At 43.5% G+C, this 18398-nt stretch overlaps 1 protein-coding gene across 1 annotated transcript in view; it reads left to right on the top strand.

The window, feature by feature from the left end:
- cntrob (centrobin, centrosomal BRCA2 interacting protein) overlaps nt 1-17177 on the top strand; it is a 37576-nt gene extending 20399 nt beyond the window's left edge. The window contains exons 8-13 of the mRNA XM_069915646.1: nt 1486-1661; nt 3538-3628; nt 4667-4840; nt 5894-6032; nt 13579-13657; nt 15714-17177. Coding sequence (XP_069771747.1) covers nt 1486-1661; nt 3538-3628; nt 4667-4840; nt 5894-6032; nt 13579-13657; nt 15714-15845 — 791 coding nt within the window. The 3' untranslated portion in view covers nt 15846-17177. The remainder of the gene's footprint in view (nt 1-1485; nt 1662-3537; nt 3629-4666; nt 4841-5893; nt 6033-13578; nt 13658-15713) is intronic.
- Nucleotides 17178-18398: the final 1221 nt, after the last annotated feature.

Raw genomic sequence — 18398 nt, 5'->3', positions numbered from 1 at the left:
CACTACATAATAATCACATTTATATACAGGTTTCCCCGTCTATCCAAAAGAAGAGGATTTCATTAGCCAAAATGGTATAAAGCAAAGAAGTGTTCCAGACCCAAAAAATAACCTACCAAATAACACATAAATCCTAATGAGTTAAATTACTTAATATATAAAAACCTAATCTTTCTCCCTGAGAGTAAATAGTAAATAGTGCGAAGAGTGGATGCAGGCAAGCTCAACACACACACAATGTCTTTATTTCGTTCAACATGATTGAAACGCTAACTACATCCAGTTTTTCACTAAGTGTAACACCCTTACAAGCTCTCTTAGGCTTTTCTGATACCTTAGGACACATATTGCTAACGGATTCAAGGTAAGGCACAAATGCTCACAGACACAATTCATAGCTATGGTGGCTTGATGCTGAGTGTAGTTCCTTGTGGGGGGGGGCGCCACTCTCCCTGCTCGGGGTGCCTCTGTAACAGCTTGCTGTGAAACAAACACTGAACGCTATTTTCTTTTTTTCGCCTCTTTGTAAAAGCAAGAATCCTCTTTGAATTTCTTTCGGTTCGCGAAAACTGACATTAACGTAGGTCTTTCATAAAAGCGAACGGGCGTAAAGCGAACTTTCAAAATGCGAGGATGCCTGTATAAAGCTATAATTTAAAATATAAATAATAGCTGAAGAAGCTATTCCCCAGGCTGGCAGTCCTGATTTAGATGCTCCTGTACTTCCTTCCTGATGATGGTGGGTCAAAAGATCTGTGCACTGGATGGAAAGGGTCCTCAGTAATTCTTTAAGCCCTATTTAAGCAATACACCTGGTGAGTGTCATCAGTAAAGGAAAGGGAGACCCCAGTGATCTTGGCCGTTTTGATGACCGCTGGTCTGATGCCTTGCAGCTGCCGTCCCACATGATGCAGAGCCAGACACTGCACTCCTAATTGTCCTTCAGTAAAATGTTGTCAAGTTGGGGGCCGTTAACCTTGCTCTCCTCAACCTCCTGATGAATAAGGAGGTGTTGTGGGTCCTGGATGGGTCATCCTTTCTATTGAATCTCTTAAATCTTTTCCCACTCTCCCTTAAACTCAAGTTTCATTCCTGTACCCGGGGAAAAATTCACCTTATTCATGTCCCTCATTTGTCCCACATACAGCATGGTAGCAGGCCCTTCATACCCATGCTGCCCAACTGCACCAATTAACCTACAACCCCCATAGGTCATGAAGAAACTGGAGGAAATGCACAGACACAGGGAGAATGGACCGATTCCTTACAGACAGTGCTGGGTTCGATCCTGAGTTGATGACACTGTATAGCATCGTGCTAACCAACTATACAAACCGTGCCACTTCGAGGTTAATCATACCTTGCAATCAGAACCTTGCTCTTTCCCCACCACCCCTCCTCCTCCTCCCCAATGTGTGCCTCCGAGGCTTCTAAACACCGGTGAAGATTAGGGTGGAGCTCACCGCCCCATGTCTCTTCCCACAGCTCCTGAACCTCCCGCGGAAGAGCTGGCCGAGCACCCATTCACCGATGCAGAAGTCGGTGGACAGCAGCCGAGCGAGGGGGTGATGGCTCCAGACGTCAGCTTCAGCTCATCAAGCAGCCGGTCCTTCCAGGACCAGAGCTCACGGAGCAGCGAGCTGCAGTACTACATACAGATGGTAGGTGGGCAGTGTGGGCCACAGAGTGGGGGGCGGGATCCTTGGCGTGAAGGGATGGGGTGGTGGTTATTCTGTCAGATGTGGAAGATGAAAGCAGCATCCTGCTGGAAAAACTCTGGGGCTCGAGCAGCATTCATGGGGGACAATAGAATTGTGATGTTTTGGGGTTAAACCTTCTTTTCCTTTCACAAAGGTAGTTTAGTGATTACAAGAAATCACATTCATACAGTATTTCAGTAGCACACTATTTACATTCAAATTATAACAAGGTCATCACCATCCAGAACATACTCAAGCCCCTGTGGCGCCAGCAATTCCCCGTCATACCTGTGGGCCCTGCGTGCTCCTTCTCCAGGGAAACGCGGGCACAAACATAACCCAGAAAAAGGGATAGTCAGCCCTGGCTGAACCCTCGACTGCCTGCTGCCTGGATCCAATGTTGGCCATCTTGGCTAGGCCCAGAAACAAATGGCCAGGAGATCCACTGAACGACCCACTTCCCCCCTCCTGGGTAGGAACCCTTCGTCTGCTTTGACAAAATATCGGCCATTCTTTTTCTCTCAAGGACGCTGCTTGGCTCGTTGAGTTCCTCCAGCAGGCTGATCGTTTGGCTGGAATCTCGACTGACCCTTTCACTCCATGGATGCTGCCTGACTGACCTTCCAAGTCCCTCCCAAGCAGCTCTTCGTTTACTCAAGGTTCCAGTGCCCGCAGTTCTGGTGTCTTGTGAGTTTGAAGAGGTGTTACCCCACCCCCTGTGCTTTCAGCTACTCCATCTCTAAGCACGTTCTCATCAAGGTAATGATAATGAGGTACACATTGTACAGTGTACCTCTGCATTGAAATTTTTTCTTGCTGCAGCCAAACAGGTACTTTGTAAAACAAAAAAAAACAACAGGAAAAATATCTTGATACACAAAAGCAGGTCGTGCAGCATTCTTTACGGCCTGAGCCTTTCATCAAAGTATGAACTGAAAGCAGGAAGGTGCCTGATGAAATGGTGGGGATGGGGCAGGAGGAGGAGCAAAGGGTCACAGGCAAGAGGTCATAGGTGGATGTGGGTGGGAGGGCTGAAGAGGAAAAAAAAAACTCTGAAAAGTTAAGGGGGTGGGGAGCTGGAGGAGAGAGGGGTGGCAAAAGATTGGAGAAGAAACAACTTTTTTATTTTTGAATTAAAAAGAGGCCATTTTTAAAAAAGTAGATAACACAATAAAGATAAGAACCACTATACAGCCGTGTTTCCTCCGTTGCCTGTCTCTCCATCTTTTGTTAGCCTGGACTCCTCCCCAGGTAGTGTTCAGTCTTTATTCTGATGCCTTCTTGTTCTTTGCTTACACCTTGAAGAAGGTCTCAGACCCCGAAATGTCAGTGATATATCTTTACCTCCTATCGTAAGAGGCCGGCTGAGTTCCTCTAGTGTGCGTTTATTTACTCCACCAGCATCCTATCACTTTGGCCCCTTCACAGATATCTTCCCACCCCAGTCTAGCAAGCCCCCTTCCCATTTTATTTTTGAGCAAAGGCCCTTACCTGAAACATTGATGGGCCATTTCTCTCCACAAGGTGCTGAATGACCTGCTCAGTCCCTCCACCTTCTTTTGTGTTCACTCGATTCCTCCTAAAAGCCAGCATAGTGGATGGAACAATGCTTTGTGTGTGGTAACCATTCTGCCAGTTAACCCCCATGTTGTCAGTGAAACAATTCCATCGGAGAAAAGCTGAGCAAAGTAGATGAGCTGGTTCCTGTTTGACTTTCCCGGGGCACGAGGTGAAAGCTGGTTTGGCGGGGTTTAGCTCTGGTTCGACAGAGCAGATAAGCTAGAAGGAAAAGCTGGGAACTGTCTCGATCTTTAAGCTGCAGTATTCTCTTTTGAAGCTTTTGGACCGACCTCCAAGTGGCCCTTTGGATGCCAACGCAGATGCAGAGCCACCCAATGTAATGCCACAGGCGGCAGAACCCCAGCAGGGTAAGAGTAGAGGGTGAGGCGGGGTGGGGGGAGAAATCCTTTATCATTTGTATATTGCTGAGCACATCCCAATTACTCTGTTAAACGTCTGACTAAACATTGCTGGACAGGGCTTCCACAGGCCTCTCTGTGGTGTGGGGTGTATAGGGGTGGGGTGTGTGAGGTGGGTGGCTGCGCTTCCTGGGCCATGTACACCCCTGGGGTGTTTTTCCAGTGAGCTCCAATTCATCTCACATCCCTGCTCATTCCTTGTCCATTTGGAATATTTTCCATTTCAAATGTTTATCCAGATCACTTTTTGGAGGCTACCATCGAACCTGACATCACCATTGTTGCAGGCTATTTTTGAATTTTCCTCTAGCCTGCCTTATGGCACATGTTGAGTTACTCGGGGCTTTTAAAGTGGAATGTACAAATGATCGGATTAAGGGGTTTTCTGGGCCAAATGGCCTCCTGAGCTGTAATAGTCTGCAAAAATATTCTTAAATTTTATTTACAAGGTAGAAGCCGATTCCGGCCATTAAGATCTGTGCTGTCCAATTGCACCCCATTAACCGGCAACTCCATACGGAGCTCCCCCAGGAATACCCAGGCAGGTGAACATACAAATTCCTTACAGACAGTGCGGGATTCCAACCCAGGTCACTGGCGCTGTAATGCCATGCAGACCATGCTGCCCAAATCTAAACGCACTCATTCAAGCTTATTGTCACGTGTACTGAGAACATTTGTTTTGCGAGCAGTGTAACTGGTCAACCCATGCATAGTACAAGTGGATTAAACAGTACAAAGGCGGGAATTAAGGGCAAATGCCTTAACCCCAATGTTATTTTACTAGTGCAAGGTTCGAACAGGAGTCTGATGGGACAGAAACTTGAGTCTGGTTATCCGCTCCCAACATGGCAGACTGGTCAGCACATGCTAGCCACATATTTATACAAATGATGTATAAATAAATTGCTACACCTCATTCAGCAGCTGGGGTTAAAAGCGTGGTCGGCCCTTGGATTCTGACACAAGGTGTTTGCCCCTTGCCAGCAGGGGCTCCCATCATCCTGGCACACTCCAGCACATGGGAGACGGCCCGGCCCCAGCCAATGGGGCAGTTGTCGACTTCGCAGAACGCCAAACCCCTGAGCAGCGCTGTACAGAAGGTGAAGATCAGTCCGCCCCAGTCGGTCCCCACGCAGCGAGGGTTTGCGCAGAACCCAGGTATGTGCAAGTGGCAGGGCTCGTGGGATCAGGTGCTGCATTGCAGTCCAGAGAGGTGAACTAGAGGTGAACTTGGAATCACTGACATGGCAGTGGATTTCTGTAGTGACCGTAAGCCGGTGTCAAGTTGTTTGAAATTCCTGATAGTTCGCCACCTGTCACTGGTTAAAGGTTCCTTTTATTGTCACATAATAACACATTAAAAATGTAATATGCATATTATACTTTGTCATAAGGTCAACAAATTGTCACCATGTGTATTGCCCAACCCCCCTCCCCCTAACAATAGGAGAAAGATAAGCAAAAGAGAGTCCCTTCGGAGACACCGAATGTCTGTGGGTTCACCTCCAGTGCTCCTGCAGCCTTGAGCTGCAGACTCCAGTTCAAATCAAGCTCCAGGTCCCAACGTTTGATACAATCAGAAAACCTTCAGAGCTTGAGGTCCTTCAGGAGCCCTCCTTGCCCCCAGCACCCTCTCGAATCCTGGTTCTGGTACCTGGTTCCCATTAGCCAGTCTCCAGCAGCCTGCTGTCTGGTGTAGGTCCTTAGACTGCAAGTTGCCAGCAGCCTGCGTGGGTCCTTCAGCCACTAGTTTGGTGCTATGGTCACCTTCCCTCGAGGGTTGTCTCCAGTGCTTCATTTTGTTCACATTTCTCTCTTTTCTCGAGTGCAGTTTTCTGCACTACAGATAAGTAGAAATTCTGCCTTGCCCACAGGAAAAAGAATCTCAGTGTCGTTTGTGAAGTCATGCATGTACTCTGACAATAAATCTGATTATTGAGTTGGGCCAAAGGGCCTGTATAACTAATTCTACGACTAATTAGAGAGGCTGGGTGTTTGCAGGAGGAGGGGGTGAGATGTGGTGGTGGAAGGATTTGGAAATGATGACAACCATTTTAAATTTGTGAAAACACGACAGGCAAACAAGGTTTGGTGCACGAGTGCCCAATCTTGCTGAGTTAAAGGCGAGAGACCAGAGCAGACCATTGTGGGTTATAATTGGCTTGGTAATGTTGCATCTCTGCTTTGTCTGAAGCTTCTCTTCCTCTGCAGGGCTTGCAGGTGGAGTGCTGTCGCCCAAACAGGTCGGGCAGCTCTCGAGACTGCTGAGTACGTACACAGGCACCTCTGATCGCCCAGCACCGTCCATGGACGAGCTCTTCACCTACCTGAGGGATGTCCAGGACAATAGGTGTGTGTGGATGCACGTATGGAGACTCAACAGAAAGTCTCTTACTGAAACTCCAAATTTAAATTAGTCACTTCGTTGCCAGGAGGAATTGGAGGATGCAACACTTTAAACAGGGTAGCAGTGCATGACGGCCAGGTAATTAAAACTCCGAGGAGAGCTGGGAGCTGAAGTGAGGGGCAGTGAATTGTCATGAACAAGTAATGAAATTAGTTGATTGCAGTAGCAACACAGGGCAAACATTTCTATAAACCACTGTACGAAAATAGAGCAAGAAAAAAGACCCAGTGAGGCAGTGTCTGGTACAATGTCCGTTCGGGAATCTGATGGCGGAGTGGAAGAAGCCATCCTTGTGCCGCTGGGTGCTCGTCTTCAGGCTCCTGGACCTCCTTCCCGATTGAAAACTAGTCACAAAGCATTTGTGGGGAATTATGCAATACACAAAAGTGCTGGAGAAACTCAGTAGGTCATGCAGTATCCAGAGGAAGTAAAGGGTAATCAAACTTTTAAAGGTTCATTTTATTGTTATGCTGTAATACATTAAAAATGTAATAAACGTGAATTTGCAATAGCGGAAAGGGAAGCAAAAGACCGTCCCTTACGTGTCACTAAGTGCCCATGGAGGGTGCCCCTACAGCTCCAGTTCAAATCACTGGTAACCCCAAGCTCCAGATCCAAACCCACAGATCAGCAAGCCTTTAGCGCCCGAGGCCCTTCTTTCCCTCTCGAATCCCTGTTTCTATACCTGCTTCACATGAGCCAGTCTTTCGCTGCCTGTGTGGGTCACTCGGCCACTCAACCCTCGCTGGTCAGTCACCGTGGTTACCATTCTGTAGGGGCTGTCTCTTGTGTTTCTCCTCAGTGGGACATCCTCCCAGTTTCCACTGCCCTGCGCCAGTTTGCTACCACCCCCCCCCCCACCCCCGGCAGTCTGCAACCCCATGTGGTTTGCTGGCTGGCACAGGTACCGCATCTTGGGATTTAAATAAACATACACCGTGGGCTCCTTTTATCGGCTGATTAAAGCTTGTATGGAGCTGTCAGCATCAAAATTGGGTAGTAGGATCCTGTAGATCAGTGCTGTGTCTCCACTCTCCCAGGTCCTTCGTTAGGAATTATTCTCTTGCCTCTCTCCTTCTTTGTCTTGCACCTGCCAATCAGCCACCTCTGTCTTTCAATTCCACCCCTCATCTTCCCCATCTGTCTGTCATCTTTCAGCACCCCCCGCCCCCCACATCGGTTCATCACTCCCCTGTCTCACCCTACCGACCCTGTCCTTGTTATATCAGCTAATCTCCCCTTTGCACTCTCAATCTTGACGAAGGGTTCTGCTCTGAAATGTTGACCATATTTCCCCCTCCTACCCCCCACCCCCACCCCCAGGCAACAGGAAATGGCAGATTCTGGAACCTGAGGCCTGAACCTGAGAGAAAGGGAATGGTCCCAGTTTCGAGGCGAAAGACTTTATCGGGACCCACCGATACTTCTTTACCTGCTGAATTCTTCTGGCAGCTTGTTTTTATAGCTCCATCTGTGTGTCTCCAACCCCCATTATTTTGTCTTGTAGCTGAAATCCCTCTTACCTAGGACTGTTCTGGAGCCACCACTCCACTTCTCACGAACCCTCTCTTGGACCTTTATTTTAAATATATTTATTTTTTAAATTTACAACACTGTCGAAGCTAATTCCGACCATTTAACCTGTGCTGCCCAATTATACCCAAATTAACCTACAGCCCCTTGTGTTTTGGAGGCTGAGAAGAAACCAGAGCACCCAGAGGGAACTACATAAACAAGGGGAGAATGTACAAACTCCCTACAGATAGTGCTGGATTCGAACCTGGGTCACTGGGGCTATAATAGAGTTGTGTTAACTGTACCTGAGGAGTCACGTGATGGAGTAGTGGCCGGTCAGGGAATTCCAGCCCTCTCCAGAAAAGTTGAAAAAAATCACACAAAACACAAAGGTACAAGAATAAAAATTAAAACAAAGTAAAAGTAAAGGTGAGAAGAAAATGGCAGCAAAGAGAGAAAAGTCGAAAGCAACGGGAAGAAGAGAAGAAGAAGGAACGTCGGAAGAAGAAGGTGAAGGCCTTACCTGTCCGAGGAGGCCCGCCGCGGAGAGAGAAGCCCGCTCCCTAAGGTCAGTGGAAGTCCCGAGCTCGGGACTACAAAAATGGCTCGCGGAGCCGAGTAAAAGTGCGCAACCGCGCATGAAAAAAACACACTGACGGGAGGGGGGAACAGCTGAGGAGTCGATCTCCACAGCTGAGAGTGACAGCTGCAACACAGCAACAGGAAGAGAATGCAGAAAACAACGAGAACAAGAAAGAAGAGAGCAAAATGAAAACAAGGAAACAACAGATGGCCAACCCAGAAGAAGAAGAAGAGCATAGAGAAATGGAAGAGAAGGGAAAGGCAGGACAATGGATATTTTTTAAAGAATATATGGAATCAGTAAAAGAATGGCAATTACAAGAATTTAATGAAATAAAAAGAAGAATTAAGAGTGCAGAAGAAAAAATGAATAAAATAGAGATGGTCATATCAGAGATAGGAAAAAGAGTGGACAATGTGGAAGAATGAGAAATAATCGTAGAAATGGAAGTAGAGGACTTAAAAGAGAAATTAGAAGAATCTAATAAAAAAGTTAGAGGCACAAGAGCTGTTAGCTCAGAAGATAGATATAATGGAAAACTATAATAGAAGAAATAATATAAAGATAGTGGGCCTGAAGGAAGATGAAGAAGGCAAGAATATGAGAGAATTTATAAAAGATTGGATCCCCAGGGTCCGAGGAAGACCAGAATTACAGGAAGAAATGGAAATAGAGAGGGCACATAGAACACTAGCCCCGAAACCACAGCCGCAGCAAAAACCAAGATCCATTTTAGTAAAATTCTTAAGATATACAACAAGAGAAAATATATTGGAGAAAGCAATGAAGAAAATAAGAGAAGACAAAAAGCCACTGGAATACAAAGGTCAAAAATTTTTTTTCTCTCCAGACATAAGTTTTGAACTCCTGAAGAAGAGGAAGGAGTTCAATACAGCAAAAACGATCGTATGGAAAAAAGGATATAAATTTATGTTAAAGTACCCAGCGGTACTTAAAATAGTTATTCCAGGGCAACAAAACAGACTATTCTCAGATCCGGAGGAAGCACGAAAATTTGCAGAACAACTGCAAAACAAGCAGAGAGATGAAGACATGTAATGAGAGTAAAAATGACCACGAACTATATGTATGTGTGTCTTTGGGGGTGTGTGTGTATATATATATATATATATATATATATATATATAGATGTGTATGTATATATGTGTGTACATGAGTATATCCGTATTTAGAGGAAAATATATAGAGTATAGATAAGAATTAATAAGGGAATGAAAGGGAACAGAGGAAATAAGGAGGGAATTAAAAGAGTGACCTTTGTTATATATGAAAATTGAAAACTTTTCCGGGGAGTTATGGTCACTGCAAAATCAGTTGACGCTTGTGAGTGAATTCGCAAATCCAAATGGAGAGGGGAGATGTGGTTGCCCGACAAGGGATAAAGGGCAACTCAGGAGGGAGAGGGGAGAATGGGGTTAAAGAAATTTTATATAGGAGAATAAGGGAAATGTTTGATGTTTTAGAAATGTTGTATTATAAAGAAAAACAGAATATAAAGCTAGAATATTATCGGACCATTCACCCTTGATATTGACAATAGAGTTAGAGGACATCTCTCCAAGAATGTATAGATGGAGATTAAACTCCATGCTACTTAAAAGGCAGGATTTTAGAGAATTAATTGAAAGACAAATTAAAATGTATTTTGAAATAAATATGGAATCAGTGAAAGATAAGTTTATACTATGGGACGCAATGAAAGCGTTCATCAGAGGGCAAATAATAAGTTATGTAACCAAGATGAAGAAGGACTACAATCAGGAAACAGAGCAGTTGGAAAGGGAAATAGTAAATATAGAAAAAGAATTAGCAATGAAGGAAGACATAACTAAAAGAAGAGAATTGGCAGATAAAAAAATAAAATATGAAACACTACAAACATATAAGGTGGAGAAGAACATAATGAAGACAAAACAGAAATATTATGAACTAGGGGAAAAAATGCACAAAATTCTAGCATGGCAGCTTAAGACAGAACAAACTAAGAGAATGGTATTGGCATCAAGGAAAAAAAGACAAACAAATCACATATAATCCAACGGAGATTAATGAAAACTTCAGAGAATTCTATGAACAATTATACCAAACTGAAAACGAAGGGAAAGAAGACAAAATAGATGAATTTTTAACTAAAATTGAACTACCAAAATTACAAATAGAGGAACAAAATAAATTAACAGAACCATTTGAAATAGTAGAAATACAAGAGATAATAAAAAAAACTACCAAATAATAAAACACCAGGAGAGGATGGATTCCCAATAGAATTCTATAAAACATTTAAAGATTTATTAATTCCTCCCCTCCTGGAAGTAATTAACCAGATTGACAAAACACAAAGCTTACCAGATTCATGTAAAACAGCAATAATTACAGTAATACTAAAGCAAGGGAAAGATCCACTCGCACCAGCGTCATATAGACCAATATCATTACTTAACACAGATTATAAGATAATAGCTAAACTATTAGCAAACAGAATAGCAGAGTATGTACCGAAATGGTAAATCTAGATCAAACTGGATTTATTAAAAAAAGACGCACAACAGACAATATTTGTAAATTTATTAACTTAATTCATGCAGTAGAAGGGAGTAAAGCGCCAACAGTAGCAGTTGCTTTAGACGCAGAGAAGGCCTTTGACAGAGTAGAATGGAATTATTTATTCAAAGTATTGCAAAAATTCAGTTTACCAGAGAAGTATATTAATTGGATTAAAGCATTATATAAGGGGCCATTGGCGAAAGTGACAGTAAATGGATATATATCAAAGCAATTTAATTTAAGCAGATCAACAAGGCAGGGATGCCCACTATCACCCTTATTGTTCACGTTAGCTATAGAACCACTAGCAGAATTGATAAGAACAGAAAATAAAATAAAAGGGATAAAAATAAAAGACAAGGAATATAAAATCAGTTTATTTGCAGATGATGTATAGTATTCTTAACAGAACCAGAATTGTCAATAAAAGAATTACATAAGAAATTGAAGGAATATGGAGAAGTGTCGGGTTACAAGATTAACGCAAATAAAAGTGAAGCAATGCCAATGAATAATGCGGATTTCTCAAAATTTAAGAAGGAATCACCATTCAGATGGCAAATGCAAGCAATAAGATACCTAGGTATATAAATAAATAAAAACCTCGGCCATCTATATAAACTCAATTATTATCCACTAATGAAAAAATTACAGGACGATTTAGAGCATTGGAAAGACTTACCACTAACACTAATAGGAAGGATAAACTGTATTAAAATGAACATTTTCCCAAGGATACAATACCTATTTCAGGCATTGCCAATACACTTGACAGAGAAATTCTTCAAGGAGTTAAAGAAAATAACAAGGAAATTTTTATGGAAAGGGATGAAACCGAGGGTAGCACTAGATAAATTAACAGAATGGTATAAACAAGGAGGCTTACAACTGCCAAACTTTAAAAATTATTATAGAGCCGCACAATTAAGATACCTATCAGATTTTTATCAAACAAGGGAAAAGCCAGATTAGACTAGATTAGAACTAGATAAAATAGGCGAGAAGATACCTGATCATATATTATATAAATGGGATGAAAAATTGGTACAACATAGGAATTCTCCAGTATTACATCATCTGCTCAATATTTGGAAGAAGATTCATGTAGAAAGGAATAAAACCAATTACCAAAATTAATACTGACGCAAAAATCAGCTAATCCCTTTTACAATAGATAACCTTTCCTTTAGAGAATGGGAGAAAAAAGGGATCAAAAGAATAGAAAATTGCTTTTCAGGAAATAAATTATTATCCTTTGAACAAATGAAGGATAAATATAATATAACTCACGATACAGTGTTGGCATACTACCAACTGAAATCCCACTTGAAGGACAAATTGGGAAGCAGTCTGAGGTTACCAGAGGGAAGTAATTTTGAATATGTGATTACAGACACAATGATAATCAAAAAATTTATAACAAATATGTATATTAAATGACAAGAAAAGGAGAATGAGGAAACAAATGGTAAAACTAAACAAAAATGGGAACAAGATCTAAACATAAAGATAAAGAAGGAAACATGGGAGAAGTTATGCTCTGGAACTATGAGAAATACAATAAACACGAGGTTACGTATGATACAATATAACTGGATACACAGGCTATACATTACACCTCAAAAGTTAAATAAATGGGACCCAACAGTATCTGACAGATGTTTTTGTTGTAAAAAAGAAATGGGAACAACAATTCATGCAATCTGGACATGTGAGAAAGTGGAAAAATTTTGGGAAGATCTAAACCAGATATTAAATAAAATTACAGAAAACAATATACCAAATAACGCAGAGATCTTCCTCCTACGTAACATAAAAAACAAAGAATTTGGACTTGATTTGGATGGTGCACAAAAAAGATTTGTTATGATAGCTCTTGCTGTAGCAAAAAAATATATTATGTCAACCTGGAAATTAGAAGATAATTTGAGAATACAACAATGGTATTTAGAAATGAATAAATGTATTCCATTAGAAAAAATAACATATAATTTAAGAAATAATATTGAAATATTTGAACAAATATGGGAGCCATACATGAAACACAATAGAGAAAACCTATCGGGGACATCTACCACCTAAAATAATGAAAGGAGAAGGAAATGAAAAGAATTGACTCAGTGGAATTTCTTGTTTATTTTTATTGAATGACAGCATTGTTTGACTGGTTTAATATTTCTTAGATTCTGTACTTTAAATGAATGGGGGGGTAGGTAGGGAGGGTGGGATGGGAGGAGGGAGGGGGGGGAGAAAAAGACACTATATATATTTGAAAAGGAAAATGTATGTATCTTGGTCAATGTGGTTTATGGTGTGAAAAATAAAAAAATTTTTAAAAAAAACTGTACCTCCTGTGTAACATGGTTACTATAACAATGCTCCAGTGATGGCCTTTACCAGAGCCTTGTATAGATTCATGTAACTTTGAAGACAACCATTCACCAGGTTGGGTTGGTGTGAATGGGAAATGAGTAGCACAATGGTTTGAGAAGCTGTTTCTCTTCCAGCGACCCCAGCTCGATCCCAACCCCTGGTGCTGTCTGCGTGGTGGTGGGGGGGGGGTGGGTAATTCCTCCTCCTCCCCCTGATTGTGTGCATTTTCTCCTATGTGCTCTGCTTTCCACCCAAGGACCCCCAGGTTGGTGGGTAAATTGCCCCCTAGCATGTGGGTGAGGGGTAGAATATTGAGGAGGGGGTAGGGAGATGATGGGAGTGTGGAGAGAACCCCATAATAAATGGGGCTTGAACTCACTAGGCTGAAGAGTCCGTTTCTCTGCTGTGCAACTGAGGTGAAGGAAGTCTGAAGTGCTATTTCTTGTGTTTCAGGCTGATAGGGCCAGAGATTCTGGCTTCTACCGCTCAAGGAAACCAGGATCAGAAGATGAACCAAACAACAAAGAAAGAGGTGAGTACCCAAGGATAGGTGTGGAATCTGGGCAAGTAGAGTAAAAGTCCAATTGTTTAGAAATCCTGAAGGTCCAGCATCTGGCTTGCTGCTTTGACAGGTGTTCAAAGTTCAAGCTTCAGATTTATTGTACATTCATGACACCACATACAACCCTGAGATTCTTTTTCCTGGAGGCCAGGAAGAATTACCACTGATTGGTCGTGAAAAAATAATGTACTTAAGAAACTGTACTCAAGTGGTGCCACAGTTAGACGGTGTTGTAAAGTAAACTTTTGGAATATTTGGCTTTCATAAATCAAAGTACTGAGTATAGGAGTTGGGATGTTATGGTAAAGTTGTTCAAGACATTGGTGAAGCCAAATTTAGAAGATTGTGTGCTGTTTTGGTCACCTAACTTCTGGAGAGATATCAATAAGATTGAAAGAGGGCAGAGAAGATTTACTAGGATGTTGCCCGGACTTCAGGAACTGAGTTGTAGGGAAAGGTTAGGACTTTATTCCCTGGAGCATAGAAGAATGAGGGGAGATTTGACAGAGGTGTTTAAACTTATGAGGGGGATAGACAGAGTAAATGTAGATAGGCTTTTTCCACAGGTTAAATGAGGTACAAGCCAGAGGACATGGGTTAAGGGTGAAAGGAGAAAGTTTAGGGGTAACAGATTCAGATTTATTGACAGAGCATAACATGACATCACATATAACCCTGAGATTCTTTTTCCTGCGAGGGAATTTCTTAGAGGGGTCATTAGGGGGAACTTCATGCAGAGAGCAGTGGCTGTGGAATGACCTACCAGCTGAGGTAGCGAATACGGCCTCATTTTTAACATTTAGAAAAAATTTGGACATGGATGGGAGGGCTATGGATTGGGTGCAGGTTGGTGGACTCGGCAGAAATATAGTCTGCTACAGTCTAGAACAACCTGATTTCTATGCTGTAATGTTCTATGGTTCTAAGATACATGTACCTGTAAATAAAGAAAGAAATGTAAACATCAAAGTGCAAAAGTAAGAATCTGTAAAGATGTCTCTGAGTCCGATGGTAGAGCTACTCCTGAACCTGGTGGTGTGAGGAGAGACAGCAGCAATCATCAAGGGTCCAACCGCCCCCCCCCCCCAACTCAGCGCACATGGTTCTTGCTGCTGCCATCAGGAAAGAGGTCTAGGTGCCACCAGACGCACACCACCAGTTTCAGGAACAGTTGCTACATCTCATCCATCAGACCCCCCAACAAGAGATTAGTTAGAGACTTACTGAAGAACTCTTACTTTGTGCATTAGTTATTATTTAATATTTCTGTATTCAGTTGTTTGGATTTCTTTTGTGTACAGTTTATAGTTAACAGTAATCAGAAATTCTGCCTAACCTGTAGGACAAAGAATCTTGGGTGTATGTAATGTATGTAATAAATCTGAATTTTGAGCACCAGTAGAATTGTTTAGCCTCGGTTCTGTGCTGTAAAGCTGATTCACGAAGGGATTATTTTAAGAGAGATTGAGTCGGCTGGGACTATACTCATTGGAGTTTAGAAGGATGAGGAGGGGATCTTTCACAAAATTGAGAAACAAATAGATAAGATAGAAGCAGGGAGTTGAGATGAGAACTAGGGGAAGTGTCAGGAATCAGGGAGTTGATTTAGGACAGAGATGAGGAACTGCTTCCCCTCTTCCCCCCCACCCCCTCCGAGAGTGGTGACTCTGTGGGATTCACTGCCCAAGGAAGCAGTGGGAGCTGCCTTATTAAATGTATTTAAGACACAGATTTTTGATGAATAGGGAATTAAGGGTGTTGGGATAGGTGAAGCTGAATGCATAGGCAGATTAGTTGTGATCTTATTGAATGACAGAGCAGACTCGACGGGCCAGGTGGTGGGCGCTGCCAGTTATGTCTGTCAGCATGTACGAGTTGGGCTGAAGGTCCTGGAATGTGCTGTGGGACATCTGACCCTCAACTGCCTTGCAACACTGTTCTTGCCTGCCAAGCCCCACGTCCCTTAGTTTGATGTTTCTGTGAAGGGGTGGTCTGCGCACTCTAACCTCTCCCCACCTGTCCTCAGGGAGTGCCGGCTCAGAAACGCTTCACCAACAAGCCGGACAAAGGCTCCAACTCCAGTAAAGAGAAGAGGAGACCTCTGCCGTCATCACAGGGAGGAGGCAGCAAAGGTGCTAGGCTGTCCATCTGGAGATGACTCCATTCCTGAACACTGAATCACAACCCATGGGTGTCAGTACACCAGCTGTAACCGTGCTAACCTGGTTGGTGCTCTGTACTGAATGAACTGAGAGTGGAGGGAGCCGTCAGTCCTGGTGCCCTGCAAGGGGTGGGGGGAATCTTTCAACAGATCCCACCCAGGAATACACCCAGTCACACTAGTAGCCTAAAACATGCCAACCCACCCAGAGTGAAATCTTTGAGCATTGTCAGGGCAGGCGGCTGGAGTTTGGTTGGTCACTGCAGAAACTGCCCCCTCTTCAAGGCTTGTCCCATTCTGTCAATCTCACCCAGTAACAGGATCCCCTCTTGATTCTCACTTTCACTCCCCTGAGAGGAGAATTAATAAACCAGCTGTTCCATCACAATGGGGAATTGTGCCTTCTGGCAGAACTCTGCTGGCAGTTATTTCTCTCTAAAGATTTCCCTGTTCCATTTACTGTTGTCACAATCAACCCCCTTTGTTATTCCTGGTTTAAATTAAGATTTACATCTGCATTGTTCACTAAACAAACAACTTGTGGAGCTAACCTGACTAAACTCCCCGTACTCGGTTTATTTTTTCCCCACAATGTCATGAGACGTTGGGCCAATTGCCGAGTGTCTTGATCAGCAGGAAGCTTGAATGTCCTGCATGAGATTCCCAAAAGCTCTTTCCCACTGAGCGGTTCCTCATTCCAAACCGTGCTCAACAGGGCTGCCGTCCTTCAGGGGAAGCGCAGTTTGACAATTTGACAAGACGGATTCCTGCCTGGAGATATGTGTTTGTATGGGCTGCCTCTCCCATAGAAGGTTTCATGAGGGTGGAATTTTCACTCACCCCCCCCCCCCCCCATGCGCATCATGCCGCCTCGCTGAAACCCAATGTATGTCCCACTCCTTGCTCTCAAATCAGATCTCCAGCATGCAGCTGAACTGTCACAGTTGGAAGGCCTCCTGCTGGTGTAGAGCAGACACGGCCAGCGGACTGTGCATCACCCTCTGTTACCTCCATTTGCCAATCATCAAATCAACATAATGGCTAACAGAAACATGGCCTCAGGGCAGATATAATGTTTGCTTTTACATGTGCAGTGTTTCCCCTCAAATATCCCCAGGATGATAAATCCTCTTGACCATCATTAACTCTTTGCACTTCATGTCCTGTCTACAGTCTTTGTGTGACAGCTCAACGTAATCTCCGTGCAAGGTGATATTTTGACTCTTCTCTGTGTTCATGTTGTTCATTTGCTACTCTGTGTTTGTGGATGTGTATTTTTCTATCTCAAATGCCTTGATTTTAATATGGATTTTATTTAATAAACTTTATAGAACTATTTTTTGAAAAAAAAATTTTCACTGTGCATATTGATTTTTCCTTCTCACAATTTGCACGTTGTTGAAATCATGGAACTGAGATTATTGACCTGCGCCTGCTGGTAAAATGGCGGCACTGCTGTTATAGCAGCACCTCCGCTGGTACAGACCCGGGGAGCAGAGACAAAGCATTCCCCTGCAGGGTTCGACCGCCGTCAGCTCCGTACAGGCTTTAAACGGCCTTTAAATGGAGCCGACAGTGGTTTTATTTAAAGATACTACGACTTCAAGGTCTGCGCCCCAGATGGCAGTGCCTGTGATTGGCAGCAGCCATGAGGGATTACAGACTCTGGGGAAGCAGAGGACTGGGGGAGGGCACCAGAAAGCGGGGAGACCTCCCACAGGACAGTAAAGAAGACCAGTGAGGGGTTCTGCGGTTGAAGAAGCACGCAGGCAGTGGGGCTGCTGGCGACTGCAATGAAGGGATTCACACTGTGCTGCGGACTGCTGGAGACTGGCTCAAGACCACCTTGAAGGGGTACCAGGTCTCAGAACTGAGATGTGAGAGGGCGCTGAAGGGTTCCTGATTGTGTCAGAGGTTCGGATCTGGAGCTCGGGTTGCTAATGGTTTGCACTGGACTCTTGTGCGGCTGCGGGAGTACTGGAGTTTAATCTACGCACACCCGGTGACTTTGGGGAGACTCTCTTTTGCTTCTTTCTCTGACTGTAAGAGGCACTTTAATCAATTTCTACTGACGGTGAATCTGTCGGCTTTACGACAGATGAAAAATTATTCCGTTTACTTGAAACTCTTGATCTTGGATGTTGAAGCTTGCCAGTTAGAGGGTACAAATGAAACTTGGTCTTAACTCGTTTTGCATCTCTTGCAGGATTCGCAAGGATGTTGCCGGAACTGGTACATTTGAATGATCAGTGGAGCAGGATAGTCGGGCCTTTCTCCCTGGAATGTGGGAGGCTAAGGGGTGATTGTAACTAGATTCAAGATTCCTTTATTGACATGTAATAAAACAGGTGTCTTTTTGTGAAATGTGCCTAAAGGCAGACAGATTCGCAGTCAGCAGAAATTGTCTGGCTCCTCTTACAGTCAGAGAGAGAGCAGGGAAAGGGAGTCCCCCCTCAGAGTCGTCAAGTGTCCATAGATTCACCTCCAGCAGTCCAAACCATCGACAACCTGAGCTCCAGATCTGAACCTCCTACATGATCAGGAAGCCTT

The sequence above is a fragment of the Narcine bancroftii genome, chromosome 2, assembly GCF_036971445.1.
Source record: "Narcine bancroftii isolate sNarBan1 chromosome 2, sNarBan1.hap1, whole genome shotgun sequence".
Classification (NCBI taxonomy): Eukaryota; Metazoa; Chordata; class Chondrichthyes; order Torpediniformes; family Narcinidae; genus Narcine; species Narcine bancroftii.
This window is presented reverse-complemented; position numbering and strand designations above follow the sequence as displayed.